This window comes from Thamnophis sirtalis, unplaced genomic scaffold (assembly GCF_051295495.1).
Source record: "Thamnophis sirtalis isolate CommonGarterSnake01/CBP01778 unplaced genomic scaffold, rThaSir2_p1.2 scaffold_1, whole genome shotgun sequence".
Classification (NCBI taxonomy): domain Eukaryota; kingdom Metazoa; phylum Chordata; class Lepidosauria; order Squamata; family Natricidae; genus Thamnophis; species Thamnophis sirtalis.
The window spans coordinates 2,267,924-2,284,365 of record NW_028261381.1 but is presented as its reverse complement, the minus strand read 5'-3'; the positions used below and the strand labels follow the sequence as shown (position 1 = coordinate 2,284,365).

At 38.7% G+C, this 16,442-nt stretch overlaps 1 protein-coding gene across 1 annotated transcript in view; it reads left to right on the top strand.

The window, feature by feature from the left end:
- CPS1 (carbamoyl-phosphate synthase 1) overlaps nt 1-16,442 on the top strand; it is a 166,491-nt gene that overhangs the window by 28,394 nt on the left and 121,655 nt on the right. Inside the window, exons 7-13 of the mRNA XM_087706402.1 lie at nt 628-717; nt 1,016-1,144; nt 3,353-3,459; nt 6,607-6,748; nt 8,143-8,220; nt 12,043-12,141; nt 14,429-14,524. Of these exons, the coding sequence (XP_087562528.1) occupies nt 628-717; nt 1,016-1,144; nt 3,353-3,459; nt 6,607-6,748; nt 8,143-8,220; nt 12,043-12,141; nt 14,429-14,524 (741 nt within the window). The remainder of the gene's footprint in view (nt 1-627; nt 718-1,015; nt 1,145-3,352; nt 3,460-6,606; nt 6,749-8,142; nt 8,221-12,042; nt 12,142-14,428; nt 14,525-16,442) is intronic.

Sequence of the window (16,442 nt, the reverse complement as noted above, 5' to 3'; positions counted from 1 at the left end):
TCTGTGGGATGCTGTAAGCTTCTTAATAGAAGAGAATCAGAATATACATTACAGTGCAGAAGATGATGATTTTCAGGGAGTACTGATTCTTAATAAATAAAAAAAAAACTCAGATAAATTCAGGAGTAATTCAGATAAAGCAAAATTCATCAAATACTTTGAATTAGTGTTAGCAATAGCAATAGCAGTTAGACTTATATACCGCTTCATAGGGCTTTCAGCCCTCTCTAAGCAGTTTACAGAGTCAGCATATCGCCCCCACAGTCTGGGTCCTCATTACACCCACTTCGGAAGGATGGAAGGCTGAGTCAACCCTGAGCCGGTGAGATTTGAACAGCCGAACTGCAGAACTGTAGTCAGCTGAAGTAGCCTGCAGTGCTGCATTTAACCACTGCGCCACCTCTGCTCTTACTGTTGACTCTCTCCTAACATGTTTATTTGTTCATCTGATTTATATAGCTACCCATCTCACAAATGTGACTCTGGGTGGCATAAAAAACCAGTATAATCAATTAAACAACAATTAAAAGGAGTTTGAGTTGGTGTGAGTTACCTTCACCTGATGCAAATCTCTAGTTAACAAATAAGCCTACAATAATGTTTTTCTTTTTCCTAACATGTGTGAAGGAGGTCAGAATATATGGCAAAGGAAATCCAATCAAAATTGTAGCTGTGGATTGTGGATTGAAGCACAATGCTGTTCGTTTGCTAGTAAAGGTAAATCAACATGTTTCTTTAAAAAAATTGACTCCTTTTCTATATATCTGTGGTTTATTAGTTTGTTCAGGACTAACTGGAAAGTCCAGCTTGCTAATTTCAGAGACAACCACAGTGATTAAGAATAGAGAAAACTCCTTTTTCCATTTGTTTGCAACCAACCAAATCTAAGTGGGCTATATTTGGAATGGGTTTTTCTCATGTTCCGACTCAATAATGTATCCTATTAGTTGCATTGCATATAATCTAGTTAATTGTCTAACAACCTTTGATGCCGTCTATCCTCTTTTGTTATCAGAGAGGTGCTGAAGTTCATTTAGTACCTTGGAATCATGATTTCACCTCAATGGACTATGATGGACTTTTCATTTCTGGAGGCCCTGGTGATCCAACCCAAGCACCAGAATTAATTGAAAATGTCAGGAAGGTAAAGTGTATATATTGGAATAAATGTTTTTCTCACGATGCTGTTGACTTACATTACCGATGGTTTGTTTCTTTATTTGCATTTCATTAAAATACTACTCTTGAAATAAAGATGAAGAACGTGGTAGAAGACAATACAACTGAGAATCAGTCTGTTTTGGATATGATTTTAAAAATGGCAGCCTGCAGTAATGATGTGGAAACGTTGTTACACAGGATTTACAAATGAAACCAGCTGAAGTTTTAATAGCTAAAAGAGACACACAAATAAATTACAAGAGTGACTTGGCTGTGTGTAGAGTTAAACGCAGAAGAATGACTTGGAAAACTTATCTTGGACTTACAAAGGAGATGTTGTAATGAAAGAACTCCTGAGAAAAGACCAAGAGAAAATGAAAAGAAATCAACTTTGGAGATACTACTTAAAAGGAATAAACATTTAAAAATGATTTTTAAAGCAGAAATAAGGAATATAAAATTGGTTTAAGTGATCAGGGTTAAAATATATGTTTCCTCTAGTAATATTAAATTAGTGTGTGTGTGTGTGTGTGTGTGTGTGTGTGTGTGTGTGTATGTATATATATATATGTTTTCTGAGGTTTTCGCGGGTGTTAGTATGTAGGTCTCTAGTTGTTCGGGTTTTCTCCCGCGTAGAATTGGAGATGTCTTGGTGACGTTTCGACGAAGTCACATTCGTCATCTTCAGGCTGCTGCTGACTACTTCAGGTTTGGTGTTTCCAGGAGATATATATATATCAATATATATATACACACACACACACACACATACACATATATATATATATATATATATATATATATATATATATATATATATATATATATATATATATATATATATATATATACATACATACATACATACATACATACATACATACATACATATATATATATATATATACACATATATATCTATATCTATATCTATATACATATATCTATATACATATATATATATGTGTTTTTTATTTGTGCTGATAAATAAATAAAGGAAGACTAGTATAGATCTATTTCAAGCTATTTAGCTCTCATCAGCTAGCCATATCCTTACTGGGAATCGAACCTGTGCTCTATTGCCTTCCCAGGCAGGGAGTTAACCATTTGAGCTACAGAGAACGACTCCTTTTATCAGCCAGCCAGGGTGGGAGGTATATACTTAAAGTCACAACCCCTGGTATGCCCAAGTGTGGGAGGAAGGTCACACTTCCACTCTCTGTCATTAGGCTCGTCACAAGAGTCCATCCAGACAGAAACCCAATATTTTTTACTGTTGCCTTTGTTATATTTGTGTTTTTTATTTGTGCTGATAAATAAATAAAGGAAGACTAGTATAGATCTATTTCAAGCTATTTAGCTCTCATCAGCTAGCCATATCCTTACTGGGAATCGAACCTGTGCTCTATTGCCTTCCCAGGCAGGGAGTTAACCATTTGAGCTACAGAGAACGACTCCTTTTATCAGCCAGCCAGGGTGGGAGGTATATACTTAAAGTCACAACCCCTGGTATGCCCAAGTGTGGGAGGATAGCTTGAAATAGATCTATACTAGTCTTCCTTTATTTATTTATCAGCACAAATAAAAAACACAAATATAACAAAGGCAACAGTAAAAAATATTGGGTTTCTGTCTGGATGGACTCTTGTGACGAGCCTAATGACAGAGAGTGGAAGTGTGACCTTCCTCCCACACTTGGGCATACCAGGGGTTGTGACTTTAAGTATATATATATATATATATATATATATATATATATATATATATATATATATATATATATATATATATATATATATATATATATATATATATATATCAAGTTCTCATGTCCTACTTCAATAGTGGTGAGGAGCACAAGAACGCGCCTACTTCAAATTAGGATTGCTTGCTCTGCTGCTTCGACAGACCTCTGCATGAAAATGCATGAAACCGCAGCCTTTTTAAAGGCAGGTTTTCTGCATCACTTTGAACTAAAAAACCTGCCCTGATGCAATTTCTCTTTCCATCGTTATTAAATATGTGCAAATTACTGTCAGAGAAGAAGCTGGCAGTATCATTTTAAAAAGGGGATTGTTTAGAAATCAATTTAAAATACTGCCTATTACCAGAAAGAGTATTTTTTTTGTTGTTATCTCTGCAGGTGAAAGCTCATTTTTAGTCATTTTTGATAGCAGTTTTTCCTGTGCAGGTTCTTAAAAATGATCGCCAGGAACCTTTGCTTGGAACCAGTATGGGGAATCTCATTACTGGATTGGCAGCTGGAGCAACGTCCTACAAAATGACCATGGCAAACAGGTATGAAACATATATGTGCCCAGGTTCAGGAACCAAGAGGCAGGAGTGCTTTGAATGACCATCCAGCACCAATCTTTTCGAGAGAAACTCAGCCAAAGAATTCCATATTTACTAAAAAGCAATTTATGTACCTCATGAGAATCATGCTTTTTTGCTACTTAATGTACATTCAGTTCCTTCCAAAGTTGGCGTCTGGTCTACACTTGCTATTCTTTTAGGTTACAGGTAATCCTCAATTAACAATTGCAATTGGGAATATGAACTCCATTGCTAAGTTAGGCAGTTGTAAGGCTTGATGTCACATGATTGTGTTTCAGTTTCAGTTGCTAGGTGAAACCCAGGTGGTTTTCAAATAAACTTGCCTTTCGTGACTTCTCCATTGGCTTGTAGGGATCCTGCAGAAAATTATAAACATTGATCATTTGAATGTGGGATGTTGCAACTATCATAATTACAAGGCGGTTGCCAAGTGCCTGAATTGCAATCATGCAATCCCTGCAACCAAAGAACCAGAGGTGGGTTCCTACCAGTTTGCGCCTATTCGGTAGAACCGGTTCGTCAAATCTACCGAACCGGTTAGAAGAGGTTCCACCAGTGGACCCGGAAAGCAGGCCACACCTACAGAAGAGGTTCCAACAATTTTTTGAAACCCCACCACTGCCACATACACAAACACACACACAGACAGACAGACAGACAGACAGACTGACTGACTGACTGACTGACTGACTGACTGACAGAGAGAGAGAGAAAGAGAAAGGAAAAAAAAATTATTTATTTATTTAATCGATTTATAGGCCGCCCAATCCCGGAGGACTCTGGGCGGCTTACAACGAAAGAAAAAAATAATAATAAAAAATGAAAATAAAAGAAAGAAAGAAAGAAAAAAGAAAGAAAAAGAGTGAGAGAGAGATGAAAGAAAAAAAGAAAAAAGGGACAGAGAGACAAAAGGAAGGAAAGAGAGAGAGAGAGAGAGAGAGAGAGAGAGAGAGAGAGAGAAAGAAAGAAAGAAAAAAAGAAAGAGAGAAAGAAAGAAAACACATGGCCGGCAAGCCACTCCCACCAGGTCACATGGCTGGCAAGCCACTCCCACAAAGGAGGCCACACCCACAGGGTAGGTTCCACAATTTTTTGAAACCCACCACTGCAAAGGACCCACTGTAAGCCTCCACATTAAACACCATTGTAAATTTGGATAGTTGCTGAGCAAGAGGTGGTTAAATAAGGGCAATCTTTTACTGGCGAGACAGAAACTCCTGAAACACTCTGTCAAAACTCTCTCCCTGTTGTAAGAGTAGAGTGGACAGACCTGCTGGAGGACAGAACTAGTAGCATATGACAGCTCTGCAGGGGCAGAACAAGGGTTCCAGGAGCACTTAAAAATTGCAGAATTTGAACAACACTTTTTATTTTATAATATATGTTTTACTTAGTGACAAGTCCCATTTGCCAAAAATCTCAATTTTACTCAGTAACCTCTACCCTGTAGCATTTGCAGTTATCCTTTCCATTAGTGCAGTAGCCATAGCAACAATTGGCCCTTCATTATTTGCCAAAAAGCAAATAATCACGTAATAGACATCTAGTGAAGAAGTTGCTATGATTTCAGAAGCCCATTTCATGGATCTTGTGCGGTTTCCTTGTGTTACATCACTGAAATCTGGGTTATTTGAAAGTTATTGTTGTTAATTGTGTTGGCCTTGAAGGGGGGGGGGAAGTAACAAAGACACTGAATGACCAGAGTATAATTTGAAGAAATAATTTTATTTTAGGTTTAACATTTTTTCCTGCAGAGCAATAGCAAACAGTAGAATTTCTGGCCTTCAAAATATGATTAAATATAATGCTCTGCTGCAGAAAAGTGTTCCCACATATTTATTCTACAGGACTATTTCTCATTCAACGTATTGAAATAAAAATTCCTTTCAACAATTTATTTCAAAAGAAACATGGGAAAGCTCTCAGATGTGAAGTGTGGTGTTCTTGCCCTTTGGTTAGCAAAGTCACCACAAGAATCACATTAGATTGGAGTTTGCTCAGAAGTGGAAATACACCAATGAGAGGAAGAGTGGGAAACAGAGGAGAGAAGAAAGATGGGAAGAGAGGGATAGGAGAGAGGAAGAGTGGGAAACAGAGGAGAGAAGAAAGATGGGAAGAGAGAGATAGGAGAGAGGAAGAGTGGGAAGCAGAGGAGAGAAGAAAGATGGGAAGAGAGGGATAGGAGAGAGGGGAAGGGGGGAAGATGAGGAGGATAAGGAGGAGTGGAATGTAGAGAGAGGAGAAGGAGAAAGGGAGGGGAAGTAGAGTAGGAAAGGAGGATGGAGGGAAGAAAGGAGGTAGGAGAGAGGTAGAAGAAAGAGGTGTATGGAGAGCAGAAGAGCTAATAATGGGTTTTTATATTTTTGGGTGTTGATGACAAGAGAAACTGATGTAATTGCTACTTAAGACAATAGGATACTGGATATATAATAGTATACATGTGATTGTATGTCATGAAAATGAAAATAAAAAAGTATATTTTAAAAAAAAAGAATCACATTCTCTCCTGTTTCTCAGTGAGCAGCAGCCATTTCTATAGGGTTATGCAACTTTCCTGGCTTCCCATTCTTGGAAGTGAAAATGTCACCAAGGAGTTCTTTAACAGGCTGCTGAGTAGGAGAGCCAATTTGGCCTAGTGATTAAGGCATCAAGTTAGAGGTTATGCGGTTGTTAGTTCTACACACCTTAGGCCCAAAGCCAGGGGGTGACTTTGGGCCAGTCGCTCTCACTCAACCCTAGGAAGCAGGCAAAGGGGAACCACTTCAGGGACTATCCAGATAGTTAGCAGTCACTAGGAGTCAACAATGATTCGAAAGAACCCCCCGCAAAAAGTGTGAGAAACAGGAATGCTTCAGAATAATGGCAAGTAATCTCATCTTCTTTGACTTCCTCCAATGAAATAATCTCAAAAACAGCACTCAAAAGAAATTTGAAAGAAATTCTCAAGCAACTTGAGAATAAGGTAATAAAATAGGCTCTTTCACAAGAAGGGAAACTGCAAAGCAAAATTTGGCAGAACATCAATTAACTCTTGTCATCCTCCCTTGCCTTTCACTCCCCACATGTGATTTCCTTAACAAACCATTCCTTCTCTCCCTGATTCTTCAGAGGACAGAACCAGCCAGTTTTGAATCTGTTAAATGGACAAGCTTTCATTACTGCTCAGAATCATGGATATGCAATTGATGTCAACTCTCTCCCTTCAGGCTGGAAGCCTCTGTTTGTGAATGCAAATGATCAAACCAATGAGGTAAGGCTTCTTTTTCTGGGTATCTGATGTCCGCTCATCAAAGAACAGGCTGGCATCCGTATCGCTTGGATTATCAATCCCATGAATTCTTAAAGATGCTTTGCCCACTTCTCACTGAAATATTTATATTTGGTGAATTACTGGAAAATTGTACTGGGATTATATAGAGAATACAAGGCAATGTTTTACAGGGAGCAGTCAAAAATCCAAAATGGTATCTAGCCATTTCCTATTCATCTGCATGTATGTTGGAAAGGGAAAGGGGGAATTGAATTGAATTGAATTGAGAGTTTATTTATATGCCGCCCTTTTCCCTGGGGGGACTCAGGGCGGCTTACAACTCGAAGGGGGGGGAACAAACATTTAACACGTAAAACAGTACATAATTAAAAGCACAACATTCATACCAGTCTTTAGCCCCAGGCCTGACGGGATAGCCAGATTTTAAGGGCTGTGTGGAAAGTCTGGAGGGTGGTGAGGGTACGAATCTCCACAGGGAGATCGTTCCAAAGGGTCGGAGCTGCCACCGAGAAGGCTCTCCTCCACGTAGTTGCCAGTCGGCATTGACCGGCAGATGGAACTCGGAGGAGGCCTAATCTATGGGATCTAATTGGTCGCGTGGAGGTGATTGGCAGTAGGCGGTCTCTCAAGTAGAGAGAGGAGAAATCCTTCTGGGCATGGTGCAATCCCTCTGTAGTTAGCAAAACCGTTCAGTTGAAATAGGGGCATTTTATAGAGCATGCTTGATGGAAACTGAAGTTGCAGCAAGCCATGGGAAAAGAAAGATGAAGTTCTTTCTGTATCTTTGAAAGTTACTCAGAAGTGCAACCTGCATTCATTGGAACTCAGAGGCCTTTTCTGGGAAAAAAAAAACCCCACCTGGTAGTATTTCAGGGTTTATTGTTAGATCCTGGACTTAATATACATAGGTGATTCTCCTATAACAGAAGTAGGATTGGGTAATATTTCTGTTAGGGCTGTATGAATGATTTGCAAAACTTATGCAAAACTCAATAAATCATACAGATTTTGCAACGTTCATTTCAGGGATGAATCTACTGTAAATGTTTACCAGAGTTGCTCATCTGTTTCCTGGACCAGTTTGAAGATGTAACAAATTTCAATTCTCCCTCTAAACCAGTGTTTCTCAACCTTGTCAACTTGAAGATGTCCGGACTTCAACTCCCAGAATTCCCCAGCCAGCATTCGCTGGCTGGGGAATTCTGGGAGTTGAAGTCCAGACATCTTCAAGTTGATAAGGTTGAGAAACACTGCTCTAAACGATCAAATACTTAACCTTGACTGTATGTGGGGTTTGCTAAGAAGAGCATTTTAAATTTACTTTTGTTGCCAGGAAGAAGACTAACATTATTACTTCAATTTTAATTCTGCAGGGAATTATGCATGAAAACAAGCCAATTCTCACTGTGCAGTTCTATCCAGAAGGCAACCCAGGGCCAACTGACACTGAGGTATTTGATGGGGTGATAATAATAAATAATAATAATAAAATGTTCAAGCATCAGAACTTTACTCTGCAACAATGCCTCCCATCTGAAACCAGATGTTGTGGCAGTGTGAAGGGCAAAGTCATGCTTGGTGCCTTTTGTATGTGGTGTAGTTCCATGAATTAACTCTATTTCAAAGTGCTTTGGTGGACCCATCACATTACATCATATTAACCACTTCTCTGGCCTTCCCTGGTCTCTTGGAGAGAAAACAAAGGGTTGGGTGAAACATGGGGCCTGCTTCTGTTCTTCTGATTGGAGGTGGGACATTTTTTCTTTTCTACATCAAGGACCTGCCTCAAAGTAGTTGGACTCAAGACAGCTTTGCAAAGAGATACAATTTTTGATTGTGCACAACCCTACAGTTTACAAGAGTAAAATCAATGATTGGTCTAATTAATTTTCAAGTGGCATATTTTTCTGGTATTAGATTTGTCTAACTACTTAGGACAGTTTTTTCTGGTCTTAGCAATAGCAATAGCAGTTAAACTTATATACCGCTTCCTAGGGCTTTCAGCCCTCTCTAAGCGGTTTACAGAGTCAGCATATCGCCCCCACAGTCTGGGTCCTCATTTCACCCACCTCGGAAGGATGGGAGGCTGAGTCAACCTTGAGCCGGTGAGATTAGAACCGCCGAACTGCAGATAACAGTCAGCTGAAGTGGCCTGCAGTACTGCACCCTAACCACTGTGCCACCTCGGCACTTGCCTTCCAGATGTTGGGCTCCAGTTATTGTCAATTCTGAGTTGTAATCAAACATCACTCGGGAGACTTAAGGTGCGAAAGGCCAATTTAGGCTTAGTTGTTGCTAAGTTTTTAGTTCTACGTAATACTTTATATTAAACTCTACAGTTTAATTTGTATAAATAGAATGGGGTCCCAATTACTGATCTTTGTGAAAGAAATGCGGTGTATTTCTTACTATATTTCTTTCCCCTTGAAAAGACCTATTACTTTTCAAATGCGTTTTGAATACCTTTTCCTTATTGAAGCTGTAGAATTATGTAAATAAATTCACATGCACATTTTCTTGTTCTCATATTTGAAAATGAAGCTTAATCCCCTGCCTGTGATTTGTCCTGGTAATCCCAGGAGCAATATGTTGAGTAATTTGGTGAGTGTAATAAGAAAACAGCTTCAGAATGTACAAGAAAGGTAAAAAAAAGGGGACCTAATAGTATTCCCTGGAGTTATTGTATTCAAAACACATTTTAGGAAAAAAGTGCATTTTAATTGCTTACTGACTTTCTTGCTTTACTGAAAAAAAGATTGAAATTTATCAAAGGCGAGGAATAAATGTGCTCAATGAAACAGAAAAAAAAAACCCTTTATAAATGTTGAGCTAATCCTCCAGTCTGAATTTGGGAATCTCTGTAAGACTGAAACTTTATATGTGGGAAGGGCAGGTAGATGCAGATGTCCAATTTGCATGGGAGGACCAATAGCAGGACCAATGAGTTATAGGAAGCATAAATAACATTTCCCCTCATCCACCATTCTTCTCTGCAACCCTCAAACTCAATTGTTGCCTCCAGAGATGGAAATGAGAATTAGACATACTTTCTTATCTATGTGATTGTTACCAAGCTAAGAGGAACAGGCAAGAGAGAGTAAAGAACCCAACAAGGAAGCAGGCCTAGAAAATTTGGGAAGCATCTCTGACTACATTGACATCTAGATAGAAGAAAAGAAGTGAGAAAGTTATTTCCTGAAACAAACGCAGAAGATAAAAGATCTTGAATTCTTAAGGCTAACTGAAGCCATCTACTTCAGAAGACCGATGGAAAATTGCTTTCTAAAATAAAATGAAATGGAAACAGAGGAATGACAAATAAAAGACACATTCAATTCTCTGAAATGAAGAAAACCTACTTTGAAAACAAAATATGTAGACTCAATCACCGCTTCGTGCAAGATGCTCAAGAAAAGGAACTCTGTGAAGTAAAATACTGTTCGCTAAAAGAGATTCTGGCAGATGCATTCCCTAAGCTTTTACTCCAAGATTGGTATGTCAACCCTCAATAAATTATGAGAATTGTGATTGGTGTATGAGTCAGTGAGAAGGGATCCAGGGATACTAAAATTTCAGTGCATCTTATGATCTACTGGCTAAAGGTAGGACAAAGTTAGCTAGGTTCAACACTTTATCTATCCCTGTAATATGTCTCTTCTAAAATTAACACAATTTATATCATAAAACATGCTTTACTAATTCTTGGTCAGATACTATTTTCATCCTCAAGAAACTCACTACATGGAAATACTTTAACCTGCAAGAATGAAATGAATAAATAATGCAGTAAATTCAAGCCGGTAAATTCAGCTAGGGAGAATTTCACAAGATTCGTAATGGACAACCACATTTCTTATTCAATTTAAACTTCTGAGGCAGATTGTTATTATACCTTTGTAATAAACAAAGAAATTAAAGGTGGGTAGATTTGGCTCATGATACGAGCAAGCCGATGTTGTTGGCCAATGAAATCCTACACAATTGAAAACCACATTTATATGAGACTCCATTGTAAATCAGCAGCCGAAGGTCCTAGATGACATTTAGATTTTCATGCAGATTGTATAAGAAGTGTGCATTAAATTTCTTAGGCCCTTGGTTGTTTAGTTTGCTTGGGACACAATGCAAAGAATTTATCTATTAATTAAGTTAACTATTAATTAAAGTAATTAGGTTCACAACCTAATTATCAAAAGAATGCTAATGGTACCCAATAGCAAATTCTGGAGGGATGATTTTGCTGGCTTGTTAGGTTATTGTAGTAAAAACATTCAAATCCTTTGCTTATGATAGCAATGATAGAATTTATGTGAAGCACTTCTTTACTTCTTATTCATTTGAAGAAAAAATACAGCATCTGACCTTTTGTCTAATTACTTGATTTGATGTCCCAAACTGGTCCCAAACTGACCAGAACTCAGGAAGCTTCTTATTATTTATTTCATTTGTATGCCGCCCTTTTCCCTAAGGGGACTCAGGGCGGCTCACAACTCAAAAAGGGAAGGGGGGATACAAACAGTTTAACAAGAACACAAAACTATACATAGTTAAAAAAAGCACAACAATCATACCATTCGAGATAGGGGCATGGATGAGGAGTGAAATGTCTTCAAGGAAAAACAAAGGAAGTCCAGTTGTCTTTTGAAAAAGGAACTTTGGGCATGTCCTGGATGATTGAGAATCTCCATACACATTTGTTTGCTTTTAGGTTAAAATACTTGGAAAAAACGGTTAGGATAAGTAATCAGAAGTAAGGTTGTGTATGTGGAAGAAGATGACTGAGAAATAATAGAGGTTAAATGTAATAGACTGAAATTGTGCCTCCTGAATGACTTATGTGGGCATGTTTTGGTTTTTTAATTCTTTTCCCTGACCTTTTGGGAATTTAAATGATCCCTGGATCTCAAGAAAAGGGTTGAACCATACATTGAAATGGGTGAAGAAAAAACCGACAAGACTTAGGAGACTTGCATAACTTCGGAAGGTTTTATCACAGAGCCAGAAACATCCTTGAAGGAGATTACGCTTAGAACTATTTTAGATCAGTGGCTCCACAGTATAGCCAATAATAATTTGTCCTCCTTTATCACACAATTTGAATTGTTCCTTTTTCTCCTTGTGTACAGGGTCACACTTTACGCAACGTGAGAAATACACACTGGTTTGAACTAACTTCTGTACCAATGATAATTCTAGAATTCTATTCAAATGGGATGAATAATCAATACAGGTTTTTTTTTGAGACTGCTATACTTTTTTGTTTATTTTCCTAGTTCATATTTGATTCATTTATCTCGCTCATCAAGAAGGGAAAAGGTACAAGCATCCCTTCAGTGCTGCCCAAAACCACAGCTGCAACTTCAAGAGTTGAGGTCTGTATATTACTCTGCTTTATTTTATCTTTATCTGAAATATTAGCCATATTGATTATTGCTGTTATTATATGAACTGGATAGAAAAATTACCAGAAATCTGCATAACCAAAATTCCTTGCTAAAATTGTCTGACATGAAAATGATTATTTGCTCCAAATGATTATTAATATGATGGAGGTTGGAATGTATCCTTTTAGTATATAAAGCAGATATTTTATTGTTTTACTTTGTTTTATTTATAATCTATTAGATCTTAAATGACTTAGGTCATGTCTCCTCGAGGTTTAATCTGAGCCGCTGTTCATCATGGTTCTGTTTTAGAACTTGCTTTGGATGGCAAGAATTGTCTACTAGTCACAAGAAAGATTTTTGCTTATATTCCAGAATGCAGCAATCAGCCCCTTCTTACCTGGGCTCATGGAAGAAGCGTTTCCTAACTAAACAGTCCATTTTTACCATGGTGGAAACATTCTGATTTAACGAATTTTATTTGTTACTGCATTTTATCTCCCCCCCCCCATCCTAAATCATTTGTACCACAGACTTAGCCATGCTGCAACCTAGCAGTCTGGCATGAGACTCATAAAGTCTAACTTGTTTGTTTGTTTGTTTGTTTATTATATTTATATGTCACCCTTTTCCCCCGAAGGGGACTCAGGGCGGCTCACAACTCAAACCAGGGAAGGGGGATACAGACAAAAAAATTAAAAACGACACATAACAATGCATAATTTAAAACACACAACAGTCAAACCATTCGAGACGGGGGCAACAGCTCTTTAGCCCCAGGCCTGTCGGAACAGCCAGGTTTTAAGGGCTTTGCGGAAGGCCTGGAGGGTGGTGAGGGTTCGAATCTCCACGGGGAGTTCGTTCCAGAGGGTCGGAGCAGCCACAGAGAAGGCCCTCCTCCGGGTAGTCGTCAGTCGGCATTGGCCGGCGGATGGAATTCGGAGGAGGCCTAATCTGTGGGATCTAATCGGTCTAGTGGAGGTAATTGGCAGCAGGCGGTCTCTCAAGTACCCAGGTCCAATACCATGAAGGGCTTTATAAGTGACGACTAGCGCCTTGAAGCGTATCCGGAGACCAATAGGCAGCCAGTGCAGCTCGCGGAGGATAGGTGTTACGTGGGTGAACCGAGGTGCACCCACGATCGCTCGCGCAGCTGCATTCTGGACAAGCTGAAGTCTCCGAATGCTCTTCAAGGGCTGCCCCATGTAGAGCACGTTGCAGTAGTCCAGTCTAGAGGTCACAAGGGCGCGAGTGACTGTTGTGAGGGCCTCCCGGTTCAGGTAGGGATGCAACTGGTGCACCAGGCGAACCTGGGCAACTTTCCAGCCTCTTAAGCACAGTGTATGTTCCTTTGAACAAAACTCACATTAACAACTGGCGTCCATCAGTCTTGTTGTAGCTTATAGTTGAACTGTGAAATCATTGGTACTTCTGAATGAAAATAGTTCACATTCAGATGTTTTGTTCACATGCAGATGTTACTAGGTAACATCTGGAAGGCTACAGTCACTGAAGATGTTACCTAGCCAGGTAATGAAATGTTTGCAAATAAGCAACCACCCTCAGATATGAAACAAAATTAATGATTTGAGGCTGGAATATTTTAATTCTTATTGGATATGTTCCCAGTAAACTGATTTTAACTATAGGAGGTTAGTTCTGGATTTTGTCAAGGGAAGTGAATAGTTCTTAAAAGAGGGTCTCCTTTGGACAACAATGATTCTTACGATGTCTTGACAGACACCGTAAGGAATATTTGCAAACTTACTATTTGGCTGAATGTGCAGCTTTGCAAATACTTATTTTTCAACTTGAGAACTTGCTTAGAATTCCTTGTTTCTTTAAGCAATGCACCATGCTTTGGCAATGCTTTCGAGGGTCAGGGACAGCCCCACCCACTCTAATGAAGTGGTCTAAATAATAAGAAGTTTGTAGGGAAATTTCCATCCAAAAGGTAGACTGTGTAGCTTTTCTAGATCACTTGAGATTAGAGCTTCAAGAATTCCCAGCTGCCTAGCTATCCGTGGTGGTTACTAGTATTTGAAATGCTTGAAAATTAATGTCCTTCTCATTGCAATTATAGAACCAACGGGAACAGAGAGTCAAAGGGGAAGCATCAATTATTCCTGTTAGAAAGAAAGAAGTTAGGGAACAGCTTCCTTGATTTAAAAAAGACTGAGAATGTGTGTGCTAATATAACCCCAAACCGTTGACTGAGATGGACTGCCATAGAAATTGAATGAATGGAAAAACTGACTTTTCTGATTATTTTAAGGTTTCCAAAGTCCTCATCCTCGGATCTGGTGGTTTGTCTATTGGTCAAGCAGGAGAATTTGATTACTCTGGCTCCCAGGCTGTGAAAGCCATGAAGGTAAGAACAAAGACACTGAATCAGTGTTTCTCAACCTTGGCGACTTTAAGTCCTGCGGACTTCAACTCCCAGAATCCCCCAGCCAGCATAGCTTGTTAACATGCTCTTTCAGACAGGAAGATTTTGTTCTCCTTTTATAAAATCTTTGACACAATATAGAAACATGACATACCAACGGCCTCTATTATTCATTGAGAATGAACTCTGTACCTTCCCTGAACTTCTAAGTGGACTCCATTATTAATAAGCATGCAATGAAATAATTTGCATGAATTACTTGAAGTGGTTTACTATAAATGGTGAACATAGTGATTGATTGTGAATGAAGGCATTTTATTATTTTCCAAGTTCTGCTTGGTATCTGTTACTCCGTTTTGAGGATGGAAGTGCAACAGTGGTGGGTTTCAAAAATTTTTTGAACCTACTCTGTGGGTGTGGCCTTCTTTGTGGGAGTGGCTTGCCGGCCATGTGACCTGGTGGGAGTGGCTTGCCAGCCATGTCTTTCTTTCTTTCTTTCTTTCTTTCTTTCTTTCTTTCTTTCTTTCTTTCTTTCTTTCTTTCTTTCTCTCTCTCTCTCTCTCTTTCCTTCCTTTTGTCTCTCTCTCTTTCTTTCGTTCTTCCTTTCTTTCTCTCTCTCTCTTTCCTTCCTTTTGTCTCTCTGTCCCTTTTTCCTTTTTCCTTTCATCTCTCACTCACTTTTTCTTTCTTCTTTCTTTCTTTCTTTCTTTCTTTCTTTCTTTCTCTCTCTCTTTCCTTCCTTTTGTCTTTCTCTCTTTCTTTCTTTCTTCCTTTCTCTCTCTCTCTTTCCTTCCTTTTGTCTCTCCATCCCTTTTTCCTTTTTTTCTTTCATCTCTCTCACTTTTTCTTTCTTTCTTTCTTTCTTATTTATTTATTTATTTATTTATTTCTTCCTTTCTTTCTCTTTCTCTCTCTGTGTGAGTCTGTGTGTGTGTGTGTGTGTGTGTGTGTGTGTGTGTGTCAGTGGCGGGTTTCAAAATTTTTTGGAACCTCTTCTGTAGGTGTGGCCTGCTTTCTGGTGGAACCTCTTCTAATCGGTTCGGTAGATTTGACGAACCGGTTCTACCGAACTGGTGCGAACTGGTAGGAACCCACATCTGGAGTGCAAGTAATATTTTAAATGATGTGGCAACTGACAGGTAACAGATCTCTGGATTAACCAGAGCACAAATCACCATGTAGACTAAGTTTACTGAGATGTTCAGGGTTTATGTACGCTATTACTGTACGATAAACTTCCAGTAATTTTGGGAAGGCAGTAAAAATGAAGTATTTTTTTGCTGCATTACCAGTGCTATCTGAAACTGCATGAGACCCATATTTGCAGACTTTGAAATCCTTGAATATTTATGAAATATGATATCTTACAGGAAATAGCTTTATAAATGGGGTAATAATTAGGTTTCTCACTGTACATGTGGTTATGGATAAAGGAATATTTTGCCAGTGTTCATGTTTGGAGTTTTGCATAATATCTTTCTAAGAGATTAAAATTATAATAGCACAGTATGAGGTATGGATAACAAAATGTGATTTCATTTTTTTATGAGAGAGGGAGGGAGAGGGAGAGATAGACAAAGAGAGAAAGAGACAGGGAGAGGAAGGGAGGGAGGGAGGGAGGGAGAGAGAGAGAGAGAGAGAGAGAGAGAGAGAGGGAGGGAGGGAGAGAGACTGATTGACCGAGCTCAGATTTCTGGTTAGAAAGAGCAATTCTCCCTTCTGAGAAAATTTGCATGATGCACCCAAGTGAAATATTTTTCATTTCTAGTGATTTTAATATGAAAGCTAAAGACTTTGGGGGTGTTTAATTATTGAATCCAACACCATTTAAAGAAGTTTAACATTGTCTAGATATTTTTCTGTTACCTTTTGTGATGTAACAAGTGAGTTAAAGGTGTTT